Raw genomic sequence first — 16,271 nt, forward strand, 5'->3', positions numbered from 1 at the left:
TAGTGTGTTTTTTTTTTGCTAATGCATTTGGTTCATTGATGTACAATTTTGGTTGTATTGTTTATCTATGAATGAATGGGTAAATGCTGAAAGTTTTGACAATAATGAATATTATGTCATTGGGTAAATGATCTTGGAACAATCTACGTTGAACTAAGCATATGTATAGACCTTGCATTGAGCTTGTCACTCCAATTTTGATGACATAAATAACCATAGTAAATTTCTTTAAGAGTTTCTACTAGAGTTGCAACTAATAATTAACATTAATACATTCAATTAATTATTATATAAAGCAACCGTCAATTATACAAAAATACAATAGTATTTTTCTTCGATTGGCTTCATTATTACACATAATGTCATTCAGAAAAACATTTCTAATCTGCATCACTACATTACTTAAGCAATAGAAACGCTCTCTTAATAATGCAATATTACCTTAGTAGAAGGAATGCTTAAGATATATGATGAATTAAAATCATTATAACAGATTTTCATGCGACTAGCAAAGTAGACAATAAATATTTTTCAGCTTTATGTTAGCAATTAACTCATTAATAATTCTATCTTCATTCTTTATAGTTTTTGGTTTTTATTTCCCACAAAACTATTGTTGGGAACATGAATCCAAAGTTTCTAAAAATAGAACCTATAATATTTATCAAAAGGACAATAAAGTAAGTTTTTTTTCCCTATTTATGCCAAATCTTGGGTATGTTTAGGCGCAAATATGCTTATATAGTGTGTTGTTTTGGCTGATGCATTTTGGTGAGGTTGTCAATTTTGGCTACATTTGTTGGTTGAATAGTTACACTAATGAACATATTTCATTATGGTGAGGTACTAATATATTGGTTGACTCTTTTTTGGTTTATATGCAGCTTTTTGGAGCAGGTTTTTTCAAACAGGTTTTTAGGCAAGTTATGATGATGCTCATTATCCCATAAAGCTTAATCATTCATCTTGTTTCTTTTTTATTCTCATTCTTGTTTACTTTATTTGGTTTCCTTGATATGCTCTCTGATTTCTATAACTCTTTTCTCATTATGTTATTTGATAAGTAAATATAATTGGAAAGTTGGATGAAGAACATATACTCTCTGTCTTATGGTTTTATTTGTTGTCTTTACAGGCATTGGTTTGTACTTTCTATTTTGTTCTTTGTGTCTTTCAAATTTCAATTTTTTTTATCTGATACAGTGGTACTATGATAATTAATAAGAAAATATTTACTTTTAATGTTTTCTTCTTAGAATTCGGTTGGCCATGTTTATTTCTTAGAAACCATGATGTTGCAACTTGATTCTGGGAAGCTCTTTCGATGCTTTCTTGTCTTTGGATGGAGTTTCTGTTTGTGATTTGAAGAGCCCCGAGCTTTTATATGATTGTACCATTGAATTTTGATAGCATGTTATTCAGCTTTTGTTTTTTTTGTTTTTTTTCCTTTGCATTTCTGATTTTTTAAGATACAACTAATTAACTAAATATTCTTATTTAATATCATGGCTAGGCGTGTATCATGTTATTCAAAAATGTAAACTCTCACCATCCAATAATTTTAAAACTATGAATTAGTAATTTTACAATCAATTTATTTTTTGTACGTGGTTTCATGATTACGAAAATAAATTATATTTGTTAGTTTGTGCCTCTAAAGACCAACATGGTCGTGTTGTTGATGAAGCATTGAAGCATATCAAAATACGTGCAAACAAGTTAGAGAGAGAGCCCTTGACGATTCCCAAAAAAACATTAGTTTAGTTATAGAATAAAACAAATGTTGAAACGCTTAAAATTATGTGCAGCTTGATTGTATTGTTAAGTATTTATTAATCATGATTTCATGTAAGCTACCTATGAGTATTTTCTTAGGCTTTTCATTGATGCACGTTCTTTTCTTTAGATTTTAAGTTATAACTTATTTTTATCAATTCAATATGATATATATATATATATATATATATATATATATATCATATTGAATTGATAAAATAAAATTTGATTTGACTGGTTTGATTGTAATGAAGATATATTTGTTCAGTTGATTGATTTCTATATTCCGATTCAAACCAATCCATGTGAACCGACAGAATGCACACCCCTAACTTTAAGAATTATGACTATAATTTTATCATTTCAAAAGTTACACAATATATAAATTGAAAATCTCAAGTATTTTTATCGCCGAGAGTCATCCGATAGCGTTAAAAGTTAAAATGATCATAGTTTTAATGTGATGAAAATTTTAGGTGATAAATAAAACAAGCCAAATTTAGTTGTTAGATATGTAAATACACAAGCCTTGTGTAATATATGCAAATGTCTTTTTTTTAAACCTAATTTTGACAGGGTTAGTAGTTAGTACTAGCTCAAATTAAGACTCTCAGGATTAAGGCATCTTATTACCCAGCTCCCAAAGTCAAACAAGTTAACCGTCCAGAAAACAAAGCCGTTGCAAGCACATCACTGCCCACGCCTCAATTAAGTATAAAACATGTTCAAACTCATTTTTGGTAGGATATTGTTTAATGAGATTTAAATATAAATTTAACATATAAGCACATATAAATTTAACATATAAGCACCAAACGTCATAAATAAATTTAATAATTCACCATTATGTTAAATTCAATTTTTACTTATTTCATTTATTAAATCCACTTATTAATTGATGAATTTAATTTAAGAAAAAAAAAATATTCCAAATATATTCATGCCAAACCCTATTGAATTTAATTTTAATTGAACCAAATATTATTTCAAATCAAATAAAATTCACATCTAAGAAATTCAAATTTTATCAAATCTTAATTAATTTGAATCCCACTTGTAGCCAAACACTCCCTTAAAATGCAAATTAACTTTAAATCCAAACAATCTTAATCTGACAAAAACACAGTAGATAGTCGCACATACTTCAATCAAATCATCACGATTACTTGGCTGAAAAATAATGAAAAACCATGACGGGCAAAGCATATATATGAAAAGTTTCAAAACCACCTCGATCACAACAGAAATGCATCTCCTATGCTCTTCTACAAACATTTCACACGACCAGACATCACAGCATCTATAAAATTATTTTAAGGAAATTAAACAAAAAAAGAAAAAAACAACCAATCCAAATAGGTAACAAACTTCACCAACCGACACTGAGACTCAGATCCATCCCACTCCCATATCAAGACACAAGCCCGGAACTCAATCAGAGGTAGCTGAACAAATGTAGACTTGACAAAACAAGACAGTCTGCAACTGTATAATCTCGAGCATCAGCAGAAGCTTTGGGTTACGCAGCCTCTGTTTCGGCGGACGATGACTTCTTGACATCAACTGTGGCAGATGCTTCATCTTTGGTCTTCTCCTCACCTTTGTTTTTGCTGACGCTGAGTTTCTCGAGTTCGCCAGCGGCATCGGTGACATCTTCGCTATCTTTTTCGTCTTTCTTTCCTAAGGCTTCGGCTTGATTTTCGACAGTCTCCATGAACAACTTGCAGTCTGAGATGATGAGAACAGAGACGAACAGAAATAAGACAACAAAGGGAAACAGCAAACCTTTAATAATTAACACAAAAGCAACATTGTCAGACGACTTCCTTTAATATAATCTCGATTACCACCAACCATAACAATAAAGAACACGTAATAGAATAAAAATATATTCTGAAACTTTGAAATACAAATTCAGAGTCCAAAACACAGCACTTGACCCACTTAAAGACGGGCAAAGGAAGAACATCTGGCACTCTTCAAAGAACTCACTACAAGCAATCCTCAAAAGAAAACAAAACAAAACAAAAATAAAAAATAAAAACTATGAACAAAATCAAGCACAAGGAAATTAAAAATCAAAGCTAAATCAAACCACAGTGAAATTACAATCCAATTGAAGTTCAACAAGGCCCGCCACAAATCACAAAATACTGAACTCCCATGTACGAACCAACAACAGGGAACCAATGCGGCAAAATGGAGAAACAATTGTGAATCATTGAAGACCAAGTCAAAATGAACATAGAGAACTAAAAGTTGGGCAAAAAACCAAAGTACAGAATATAAAACAGCTCGTTCTCCAAATGTAATCCTAAAAAATGTGTCCAATTTAAAATAGAAATAAGAAAAAGAACTAAAATTAATTAGATTAATAAAAAAAATCAGATTGTCAAATTGCATTAATTCTGCCTAGCTTGAGAGAATTGAGCATTATATAGTCAACGAGCAAACCTAGGCATGATTAATTTGCTTTATGCGGAGCAAACCTTGAATCATCATAAGAAAGTCCATCAGTCCAAAGCACGTGATGCTCTCTAGTATCCACCATTATTAGTATAGACGCTAGGGATGTACCTGAGCTAAGAAGGCTTACGAGCTAGCTAGAGTCTGGCTCAATAAATTGCTCATAAGCTAAGCTCAATGAGCTAAAAAGCCAAGCTTGAGCCAACTCTGACTTCTAAATTCACTTGCTCTGATCTAATGAGCTAACAACCAAACTTGAGTCAGTTCCAACTCATCTTAACTCATGAACAAAGAAGTCAAGCTTCAGATAGCCAAGACTCGACTCAGTAACACACGAGCTAAAGACTTAACGAAACAAATTCAAGCCTGCTACTCAACCCTTTAGCCAGTGAGTCCGCTGTTTAAAAATTATTAATATAAAATGCCCTAATATTATATCATAATTCAAAAGTGTAAATATGAATTATTAAAAATATTTAAAAGTAATATTTTATTATTTATATGATGTCATTTCATATTATTGTGCTCGTTAAGTGTTCATTCTTGAGTTCATTTTATTAGAGCAATTGTTTGAATCAAAATCAATTTCTCATTAATAAATGAGCAGGCTCATAAACAGACTCAAACTTATAAAATTAAGCTCAAGCTAAAGCTCCATTAAGTAATTAAAGTCAAGCTTAAGTCGAGAGTAGCCCAGGCTCAACTCTTCACATCTACACCTCTGGTGGACCCAATATCGCCATCTACCATAGACTTGTGAATAAGAAATTGTTAGCACTGACTAGCATGGTGTTGGAGAGAAGAATCCAAAGCATTGGCTTTTTGTTCATTAAAAAAAAAGTCCAGAAATAATTAAAAAAAAATTTCATTTTAAAAATTCCTAATTTTTTTAATTTAGAAGTATTAATTCCAATGAGTTGCACAATTATAAATGGCCAACTTTACCGCATTTAACTTTTTAAAGCCTCCCGAAAGTAAGACTTAAAAATTCAATTGTAAAATAACAGCAACACCAGATTCAAACTCCTCTTACCTTAATCAAATCAACAGAAAACCAATTAAGTATCATAAGTAGCAGATCATTTTCAACGGATATCTTCATGCAGATGATATTAACTAATGAAAATAATAAAAAACTAATATTTTATCTAAGGAAATTTATTAAACTATAAATAATGCCAAGATATAATATAAAAAAATAAAAACAGATAAACCGCGTAAATATGATATAAATAGATGGATAAGCAGTCTTGGATAATATTGATGAAAAATTAAAAAAAATAAATTCATTTTTTATCTTAATCTTCATGAAACAGTGTTGTAATGGAAAAATCATAAAATTTGTTAACATTCAAATATCTAAAAGAAACTTTGGATAATATTTATGATGAATTGTAGCTTAATTCACTTATAAACACTAATCTAAACCCTTTCCCAATAACAAAAAATACTAACCAAATGTATTCAATGCATATCATTACATGCAAAACATTCAATAACAAAAAAAAAAAAAACACAACAATCACTTTGGTTATAACTTAAATTGTCCATCCTATCGGTCCTTAATACTGATAAAAGAGAAAGATGTATGTTGAATTAATTTTTTATTGTTATGCTTTCATGTTTAATATTTTATTTTGATATCTTAGCATACTTTGATAGTTTAATTTCTACATAACATATCTTATTTCATAATTTGATGGTAGGTATTAAAGCATTTTTTCTAACTTTGCACAATTTATTACTTATTACTTAGAATGTTGTTATATTATTTTTTAATATTTTAATAAGTGAGAATATTAGAATATAGATACAATTAGAATAAAGCATGAGATGAACAATTCATCATTGTCAACCATTGAATAATAAGACAACAACAAATCAATGCAAATATAACATCATTTAATAGAATTTTAAGAATTTATACTCAGTGATCTTGAATTGAATGCATAAAAGATTTTGAAATTGTTGAGATATTTTTAGAAAAGGGTGATCCAGCAAGACCCATTTAACATAATGCTTAGGGTCTGCAATAGAAAGATTTGAGTTTTCAAGTTGTAGGAGCCTATGGTTCCTTATATTTTTTGTAGTTGCTATAGTACCCACATAATTGCTATAACATATTAACAAAAAGTGGGAGTAAGGAAATCCTTTTAGGAGAATTGGAATTACATTCTATCAACTAGATAATATATTTAAAGGGGGCAAAGGAAAAAATTAACTTTTCTTAATCTAATCAATATGTAGACAACTTCTGCTTCCTAAACTAATTCCATTAAAAAAAATAAAAATTCAAATTTATCCTGAACAAATTGAAAATTTCAAATAGCACCCGCATTTTGGTCATTTATTAATCCAAATACATCTTGATCATTAGGGAATTGCTTGACAAGCCAACTTTGCTTGTGGACACCTAATGTTTTGATCTTCCTATCCAACATCATAATCTATAATAATTTAAATAAGATCCTCTTGAGTCAGAGCATTCCATCTTAAATTCATTTTTTTTCCTGCAAATGAGAGTTCTTTATCATTTTTTTCTTGTTGCCCCATAGCATTACTCTTTCTTTTCTTCTATGTAGTCTTGAGCTGCTAATTTTGCTCTGATGGTTGACCCTAACGGACAATTTCTGAATCAAGAAGAGAAAACTCTTGACCTCACTCAGAACCTTAAGGTTGTTGGCCTTTCCCATCTTCTATAAAGGTGGATACAATAATAGATCAACTGATTTGTGTGTATATATATATATATATATATATATAAGGCAAAAATTATGTGCTGTTTTCTTTAGAAGATAGCATCTTATTAGAAATCATAAAAAAAACTATAAATGAATTACGGTACAAGAACAAGCAAGTCTATATAAAGGCAAGAGGAAAAAAAAATTGAACTACAGTAAAGGAGAATATCATAAATAATAAAAATATATTATAACAATAAATATGATAGGCGTTTATTATAAATATAAATCATTGGAAATAACCTTAATATGTCGACATTATATTTTTAACTATAAAACAACTTATCCCGCAAATGCTACCTAGAATTACATGTATCCAAATGATACAATGCCACAAACTACATCATATACAAAGCAAATCTTTAAAAGAAGCAAAACTAAGAATATGTTTGGGACAGCTTTCTGCCTATGATGTGTTTCGCACCATCACCATAGTTCTATTTAGGGAACCGCTTTCTTGCTACTTTCAAGAAATTTTTGTGTGAATAGTGATTTTTTAAACATGACTTGTTAAAGTGTGTTGGCTTGTAAGAAAGACATTGTCTGATTTTTTGGAAAAAAAATATATTTATAATCCCCACCACAGCTTGCTAAGAAGTTATTTCCTTCACCATAATTTTACAACTATCTTTTTAAAAAGCTACAGCCACCACAAAAAACACTCACAGTTTATCAAAAAATCAACAAGCATTACTCTTTAATACTAACTCAAAGAATAGAGTTTTGATTGATGAGTAAAGATTAACCCACCTTATCACTCAACCAAAACTATGAAGATAAGAAACTTCTCATTACATGGATCCAAAATGGTAATAATAGTGGTAAAGTTCACCAGAAGCTTAAGATGAAATAATGCTTTACTTTCCTCATAAATAAAATAAATCTCTATAGAATGCAAACTAATGAGTGCATCACGGAGTCACTTGACAAATACTACTAAACCAACTAAAGGAATACGGTTTTGAATGTCAAGCAACAGTTAATAAATCCAAACTCTAAATCAAAAGATAGAGACAGTTTTCTTCACTGCATAGATCCAAAATGGCATTGAAAATGATACATTTCACTTGAAGCTTTACGTGGACTAACTCTTCCCAAATGTCCTCACTAGTATGTGCATGCAACTTCAAAGATTTAATAGAAGATGTTTCTTTGTCACTCTCGCCCTCAACCACATTTTTCTATAGTAGTGATGATCTTTTCCTTCTTGTCTTCCAATTTTGGCCTCTTTACTGGATAAAAATTCCAGGTATCATTAAGCTTGTTCCTTGACTTTTTCAATCTTCTCCTTTTTGTACAATTGCATGCAAGAACTTTTCCATGGGCTACATTTTGTAGTAGCTTCAACGAAATCAAAAGCTTAAAAAGCTTCACATCTGCGTGAAGGCTTTCATGAAGTGCAACTACATATTTCATGAATACCATTTTTTCATTCAGCAAATTTTGAAAGCAATTGCCTGCCATCTAATCTTTTATGTATTTTCAAACATTTTACACATTATCCCAACTTCAAATTCTACCATCGAATCAACTTTTACTCTTTATTTCAATGAATAAAATTGAGCTTTTAACAATCTCTTAAACTCTGACTACATCAAAATTTAACATATCAGATTTTTCTGGATTGTGAAATCATCACAATAAAGTGAATTATGACAACTTCAAAAAAGCAAATACTCTGTCTGGATGATCATAAATGTGAATTATATAATACATCAACTTTAAATGCTTCATCATAGTAAAGCAACTCTAGCTTTGTTTTTGCTTTAAAGATAATATCTCTAATATTCGTTTCCTTATCAACTTCTCTCCTTGCTGATGGGTTCTTCTTAGTAGTCTTCTATTGGATGATTCTTGTAGTCCGTATCAGTGATGGCAAATTAGTTGTTAGTAGTGTTGTCTTAGCATGAAGAGCTTTAACGGAAGCCATCATTGTGGCCATATATTTTTTCATCATCACCATTTGATTACGCCTAATTGGCCAGTTCTTTCATCATAAGAAACCATTCAATTTTTTATAATTTATACACAAATTAGCAGTTCACAAAATCCCAAGAACCCCCAAGGGTATCCTTTCCAATCCTTAGTTTAACCACACAAAAAATACTGTAAGCTAGAACTGGAACTCTGACGAAATTATAATATGAAATTGAATGTGCAGAACATTTTTGGAACCACTAGACTTTTCTAATACCAAATTGAATGTTTGATATAATGATCTTGGTTTGCTACGTTGATTGGGATTTGTAGCTGTCTCTGCATTGTTGTTATAATAAATCAGAAAATGATAAGAGAAAATCTTTTGAAATAGTTATATTTACTTTTCAATAAAAAAATAACCATTTATAAACAAAGAAATAACAAATATTAAACTAGAAGTCACGTTATATTCTCTTAGAATAACTCCATCAAATAAGAAGAAATATTATTCACAACTCCATTACTTAGAAACAACTTTACTCTTCCAAAACTAACTTAATAAAAAAAGATTCAAATTTAAATTCCAAATATATTTTATCTGAAACAACTTCAAAAAATCAAGACATCAAAATTTTGTTACTTTATTACCGTCCAACGTTCCAAATTTACTTCCTCCTAGACTTCAACATTAGATATCTATCTTTCTCTATGGACTTGTGATGACTTAAATCTTTTTATCCTACACTACGGACAGAAAAAAATCTTTGAATAATTGAGTTGAGCAATCACTATTAGAGTCTTACCCAACTCAAAAATTCAATTTTGAGTTGACCAATCACTATTAGAGTCTTGTTCAAATCAAGCATATATGCCTAATTATTATTTGAGCTGATCTCAAGCTCATGTTGACCTAAAAACAATCCAATCACTACTTTAGTTCACCCAAATCAAGTATACATATTATTAGTTCAAAAAGGCTAATTTGGGCTAATTGGCTGTTTTTATTCAACGAATTGCATGATTCATATAATAAATAGGTTCGACTGGTCAAGTTTAGATTAGGTGGGTCCAATTTGAGTCAAAACTGAGTCAAACATTTTGACCTACATAACAAACTGATCAAGTTTGTACCAAGTACGCTCACATAGGTTCAACTTTAGGTTACACCCAGATTTGATAGTCAACCCAAATAAACACCCCTAACTTTAGAAAGAAGGCCCTACTCTACCTAGACTTAGAATTTCAACTAGGAAAAGCCATCTCTATACATATTGATATGGACCAGAAACCGCCTAAATACTTACAAATTCAACCAACACTTTAGCAAGCAAAACACATACAATGGATAATATAGTAGCAACAAATCAACTTATTCAATACCAAAAGGAAGAGCATAAAAAAGGGTAGATATGATTTCACCGACTCTGATGACTGTCGACATTAATGCAATTGCAACTAAGAGGAAAGATGCATAATCAAAGGATTTCTCGGCTAAGCCATCAAGATTTTGTTTGCAAATATTTTATCAACTGGACAAGATGAGCACATATTTCTAAGATGGTCGGATTTGGGAGTCATGAAGATGCTTGAAAACTTATATATATAGCAGTCATGGAATGTAAAAGACATGATTGGAAAAAAGCAGTGTGCATCTCTTTTAAATGATATTTAAGTGAATTTTGATTTATCGAGCCCAACTATATTGAATGGGGACTCCCACTTCATCAGCTCTTTTTGGAACTCACTATGGATTATGATAAATACAACTCAAAACAATGATAAATCATTTCATACAGACTAATGGTTAAATTGATATTGTAAATAGAATTGTTATGCACCGATTAAAAGGATTTAATTCACATCATTCAAAGATTTGGAATAAAAAATCGATGTATATGAAATTCTCAATCAATATGAAGAAGCAAAATTCAATATATTAAGCTCCAGCATGAAATACCAACCTTAAAGTCAATTAGATTCGCAATTCTAGCAAGAAGCATTGATCACGCCCATAAACTGAGGTCAGGAGAACCTAAAAATTGAAAGAATCAAGAAGATTGCAGCCAAGGTATAGATGCCACTTGCCAAATAATAATGATGCTATAAGTGTGACATGATCAACATCGAGTAGAGAAGAAGATTTTAAAAAAAGATGTGGCTCTCTACATTGACATTGATATACTGGCGGAAAAAGGGCAAAAAATCAAACCAAATCAATATGGTCCATTCAAGATTCAAAAAAACATCGAGTACAACACATATTAATGGGCCAGCTAGCTTATATAGAGATCTAATCAATGGTGAATGAGAAATTTGATGCAAACTAAGCCTTCAATGGTGGATGACAAGATTGAGGAAGTCTTACATCTCGACGACATACTACTAAGCCAAGATAATTAGTTGATAATAAGCCACCTTCTGAAGAAGAGAATCATGAGACACACAATGATAACCCTTCAGAGCACCAAGGAGCTATATCATTGGCAAACAAAGGCAAGTGGTGCCAAATCGAAATATCATATTTGAGAGAGAGAGAGAGAGAGAGGGGGGGGGGGGGGGCCCGCGCCCCCCCCATCTCTACTGAATCTTATATGTGAATAACCTCCTAGAGAGAGGGTTTATTCTTTTGTATCATTAAATTGAGAAGCTGATGGCAAGTTGAGAGGAATTAAAAATCGAGTAAAAGACCCCAAAGAGGATTCAAAAGTTATCAAGATGAACACATGAACATTATTATGCTGCTAAAAAAAATCTATCAAGGCAAAAAAAAGCATGAAAAATGTCTCAAAAAAACTACCAAAAGATGTCAAACAATTATGATGTTATCTTGTCCACAAGCTGGATACCAAATTCACACCGCCTCATAATTGTACTCGAGTTTTCATGTAGCATTCCTAATTGCATTTCCCTCTTCCAATTGTAACCAAGATTCTCTATTTATACAAAGGGATTTTGAACACTGAATAAAGGTTGATGAAAACCTTTGGTGCAAACCTCTTCTGAGTTGAAATCTTAGAGATATTATGCTTTAGGGACTTTTAACAAGCTAGAAAGGAGAACTGGATATAATTATTTCATTTTCTCCTTATATTTTGTTTAATTATATTATTAATAAACCATGTATGTTCACTGTTTCAAGATTAGGAATTCAAATCAACAACCTCATTAATTACACCTAGTTGGCATGTCCATTGGACCTCTTTTCAATGCCGTGTTGGTTATAATGAATAAGAGAAAGAGATAAAGGATTGTTGTGGTGTGAAAGCCTTGTCAATTTTAAGTTACCAAATTAGAGATACACATAAAGCCTAGATTTCTCTCTATTATTGTGCCAATGGAGATCATTTCACATCTACTCATAAGGATACTAAAGACTCAATTCTACTGAAAAAGAAACATAAACACGGATAGAAAGAGCAAATGATGTAAATGGAGAACAAGCTAAAATACAAGACACCCCATGAAACATTAAGCAAACCATCAGCTTATATAGAGTAAATAACAGGTCTTAAAAATTCCTAAACGTGCCTGGTCCAAGATCATGGAGTAGCAATTAAAAAACCTTAGAAACGCTTGATAAATTAAAACGAAGATTAGATCTCACAACCAGCTAGTTGATATGTTCTACATACACCAGAAAAACATAGAGGATGAATCGAGCAATAGTAACTAAGGAAATAGCCAAATCATGACAAAAAAAGCATCAAACATAGGTACAACACATCCCAGTTAATGCAGGCTGATTCACCTTGTAAAATTTCTAGATAACAATACCAACAAATAACACAATCGGATAAACATCACAAAGCAGAAATCAAAGTTAGGATTCCAAAGAAAACAATTTTTTATGAAGTATATAAGTCTAAACCCAAGCAAAAGAAGCACATTTCAAATAAATAAAAACATTTTGTTATAAGAAAATCAATAAAAATGCAAAATGACTTGGACCATAATTTTAAAATACCAAAAAAACTAAACCAACTCCCAATGGCTGAACAATGCTAGTGACTCGAGATGATGAGAAAAAAGAGATCAGGTTGGCTAGAAGTAGCCCCTCGAAGGATAAAAATAATAATATATCTGATAGGATTTTTGAAAACATCCCTTAAAGAATAATAACTCCCAATTTATAGAGCCAAACAAAAGGTTAGCACATCCAACAAGCTCCATTAAAATATTTAATGAGAAAACTAAGTTTACAAAGAACCTCATAGATTTTAAATTAATGAGTTAAACATCATTAAAAAAAAAAAACTTGATTGGCATGCTAATATATGTGGCTATAATACGCGCTCATGTTGTTGTTAGTTTTTTATCTATAAAATTCCCTATAATCTGCATCATGTTCTCATAAAATATTATTGTTTTTCATCACAAAATCGTGGCCGCTTAAATTTTCTTGTAAGTTAAATGTTCCAGTATATCTTAATGCTAGATTACCAAAGCTTTGCCAACTAATATTCATTTAAAAGTTTTTCAAACTATTAGATTACAAACTCAAACTCATCTTTGTCAACATAGAACACTGAAACTTGTATTGAGCTCAATTTATTCTGGAATCCTGAGAAATAACTAAGGTAAACTAGCAAAAAATTTTAAAACTTGAGCAATGCTAAAAGCTCAACCATATCAAACCAAGCTTGAACAATCATATAATTGGCATAACACAGCTTGCATAGAGAGCCCTAAACCTGAGTCCTTGGAAACTAAAACACAGAAAAAAGAAAAAAATAATAATAAAACTGATTACCTCGACAACCACAAATAACATTAAGAAGGAAAGATACTCACTATCCACTGATCCAAACCGAATACAGAATGTCTCATCCTTCAACTCTCCATCCGAATAATCTGTGGCATGCCAGACGCAGGACTTATCATTTCCAGCATGCTCCTGCAACTTGATAGAAGGAAGAACTAACAAGCAAAAAAAAAAAATAAACGACAAAGGAAAACAATATCAACAAAACATCAGAGAATAACAAAAAATAAATGAAATGACAAAAAAGAATACAAGAAATTTACTCAAGTGGTTGGCGCAGATTTTCAGCGTCTTCACCTGCCGCATCACAAGACGGGACTTGCCAGTTTCCTTATGCTTGAGAATCTTCACGCTCCCCGTCCCCCTCTCCTTCCACTGATTCCCCTCCTTATCAAATCGGTACAGCTTCGCCTTCCTACAAGCACAGCAACATCGATCTAAAACAGAACACAAAAAATAAAAAAAAGGGAGGCAGCAGATCTAAATCTCACAAGTCGAGCAGGATGTCCTCATCCTCCTCGCCAGTGGTTACGGAGACCTCCTCGAGCCGAACGATGGGAGCGATCTGAGCCCCCGTGTCCTCGTCCTCGCCGGCGGCTGTCTCACCGGTCTCCTCTTCCTCTCTGCGCTCGGGATCGTTGCTCGCCATCTGGAAGAGAGATAGAATTGGGGATGGTAGAGGGAAGAACGGATCAGAAGCCTGCGCGATTATGGAGGAAGAGGTGGATTTCTAGGGCTTTTAGATTATGGAAGGGAATATAAAGAAGAGGAGGCGGCGGTGGGGGTGTTGATGAGCGAAATGGCATGAGCAGTGGGACCGCCGCGCTGTTCGACCCTGAAGACAGCGTAGACGAGACAGCGGGCTAACTGAGGCCCAAACAATTTTTTGTTAAATTTATTACATGCCTAGCACACAATTCTTATGTATTTCACACAATTCTTATGTATTTACACATATCTTATATTTGAATTTTAATATTTACATATATATAGGACTTTGATATTTTTAATTAGGGGTGTGAGCTCAAGCTTGGCTCAATCTTGACTCAACTCGTTTTCACCACTACTTTAAATCTATGCATGAAAAGGATTTTACTTTTAAAATGTGATAATAGTGTTATATTTTATGTGATCAAAGATTTGAATATTGTCTCTCTAAATATGAAAGTTAAAGTGTGAGGTATGTAAATACACAAGAATTGTGTGTTATCTATGTAAATGCCCCAACAAATTTTTGCTCATATGCATAATTAGGTCTACCAAAAAAAAAAACATAAAATACAATTCAAAATAACATATGTATATAGAAAATCATTTACAATAGTCTTAAATTTAATGATATTGCCCAAATAAAAGTAAAATAATATATGCTCGAATAAATCATCACCATTCACGTATATTTGGCCAAGAGCCACATGAATTTAAGATGTGATGTATTTACACTCTAGGTAAAATAGAGAATATTAAAGCCAATTAAAGCCCAACAAAATAAACAAAAAGTGCATTCAAGAATATAATTACACTAACGTAAAATAGAGAAGTTTAAGGTCAACTCAAACCCAAGAAAATCTACCAAAATGCATCCAAGAGATCAAAACACAAGTACTTCTCAAAATCCTTGAATTTAAAAAATTGTTAGGTTAATATCATCAATGTCATTATTATGAAAGAAGTTACTTACCATAATGGTCATCATTTAAATGTAAAACTAACTCAAACTTCAATTATATTTTGTTGATAAGAGAAATAAGTGTTGTATTTTTTTATAAAAAAGAATGTAGCCTCAATATGTCAATTAAGGATGAATCACTAAAAAAAGAAACTAATCATTATAAAAATAACTAATTTGATTCGCTCTCTTTCGAATAAATAAGAAAAAGTTTGAAGCAAGAAAATAAGCATGAAATATTGTCTTTTCCATGAAAACTCTAACGCTAAAATAGAAAGCATGAACATGACTCGCTATAAATATCTTCATAATTAGATACTATAAAACATTATTAAACATGTATTGAATATTTATTTTTCATTCATAAAGTAAATTAATATTGTATATTTTAATACATTATAAAAATGGGGTGAGTCATGGGTGAACTTAGTTAAAGTCCTGCCTTAAAAATATAAATTTTTAGTAAGTTAGAAAATAAATAAGTAATTATTAATAAAAATAAAAAATATCCATTATCAATTCTTTTCCCAATATTTAAAAAATAAAATTATTAAAAAAATATTTGATTTAATTCTCAATGAAGAGTTTATTTTATTATATTTAAGACTAATTAATTTATAAAAGTTAGTCCAATCTTAATAAAAAAGGTACATTTTAAGTTTAGAATGCGAAATTATATTACAATATAAACTGATGTTGAAACTAAATAAAATATTACATGTATCCAAGAAAAAGATGAAGCTTCGTAGCTTCTTTTTATTAAGATTCATTGATGAGTTATTAGAAAAAGAACTATTTATATCTTTTTTTATATAATTATTTTTAGGCTTAAAGTTATTATATATTTATTGTGTACAATGTTTTATTGTTAAGATCATAAACAACTTACCCTTCTATCTCCATTAAGTTAGAGACCCAAATCACCAATAAAACATAG

General features: G+C 31.0%; 1 protein-coding gene across 1 annotated transcript; it reads right to left on the minus strand.

Annotated features, from left to right (window-relative positions):
• Positions 1–2,954: 2,954 nt before the first annotated feature.
• Positions 2,955–14,324, minus strand: LOC110036641 (ran-binding protein 1 homolog a-like). Its single transcript, XM_020741135.1, has 4 exons — positions 14,157–14,324; positions 13,929–14,080; positions 13,695–13,820; positions 2,955–3,504 (listed from the first exon to the last, which is right to left on the minus strand). Exons 1-4 carry the CDS (start codon positions 14,312–14,314, stop codon positions 3,296–3,298), a joined length of 645 nt encoding a protein of 214 aa, XP_020596794.1. The 5' UTR covers positions 14,315–14,324; the 3' UTR covers positions 2,955–3,295.
• Positions 14,325–16,271: the final 1,947 nt, after the last annotated feature.

Source organism: Phalaenopsis equestris, unplaced genomic scaffold, assembly GCF_001263595.1.
Source record: "Phalaenopsis equestris unplaced genomic scaffold, ASM126359v1 Scaffold209375, whole genome shotgun sequence".
NCBI classification, from domain to species: domain Eukaryota; kingdom Viridiplantae; phylum Streptophyta; class Magnoliopsida; order Asparagales; family Orchidaceae; genus Phalaenopsis; species Phalaenopsis equestris.

What these genes read in the sequence shown, in the direction of transcription:
- LOC110036641 (XM_020741135.1), bottom strand. Translation starts at nt 14,314, where the DNA reads ATGGCGAGCAACGATCCCGAGCGCAGAGAGGAAGAGGAGACCGGTGAG. An exon ending in GAGGACATCCTGCTCGACTT is followed by an intron (nt 14,081 to 14,156) that starts GTGAGATTTAGA and finishes CTGTGCTTGTAG; the next exon opens with GAAGGCGAAGCTGTACCGAT. An exon ending in TCGGTTTGGATCAGTGGATA is followed by an intron (nt 3,505 to 13,694) that starts GTGAGTATCTTT and finishes TCATCATCTCAG; the next exon opens with ACTGCAAGTTGTTCATGGAG.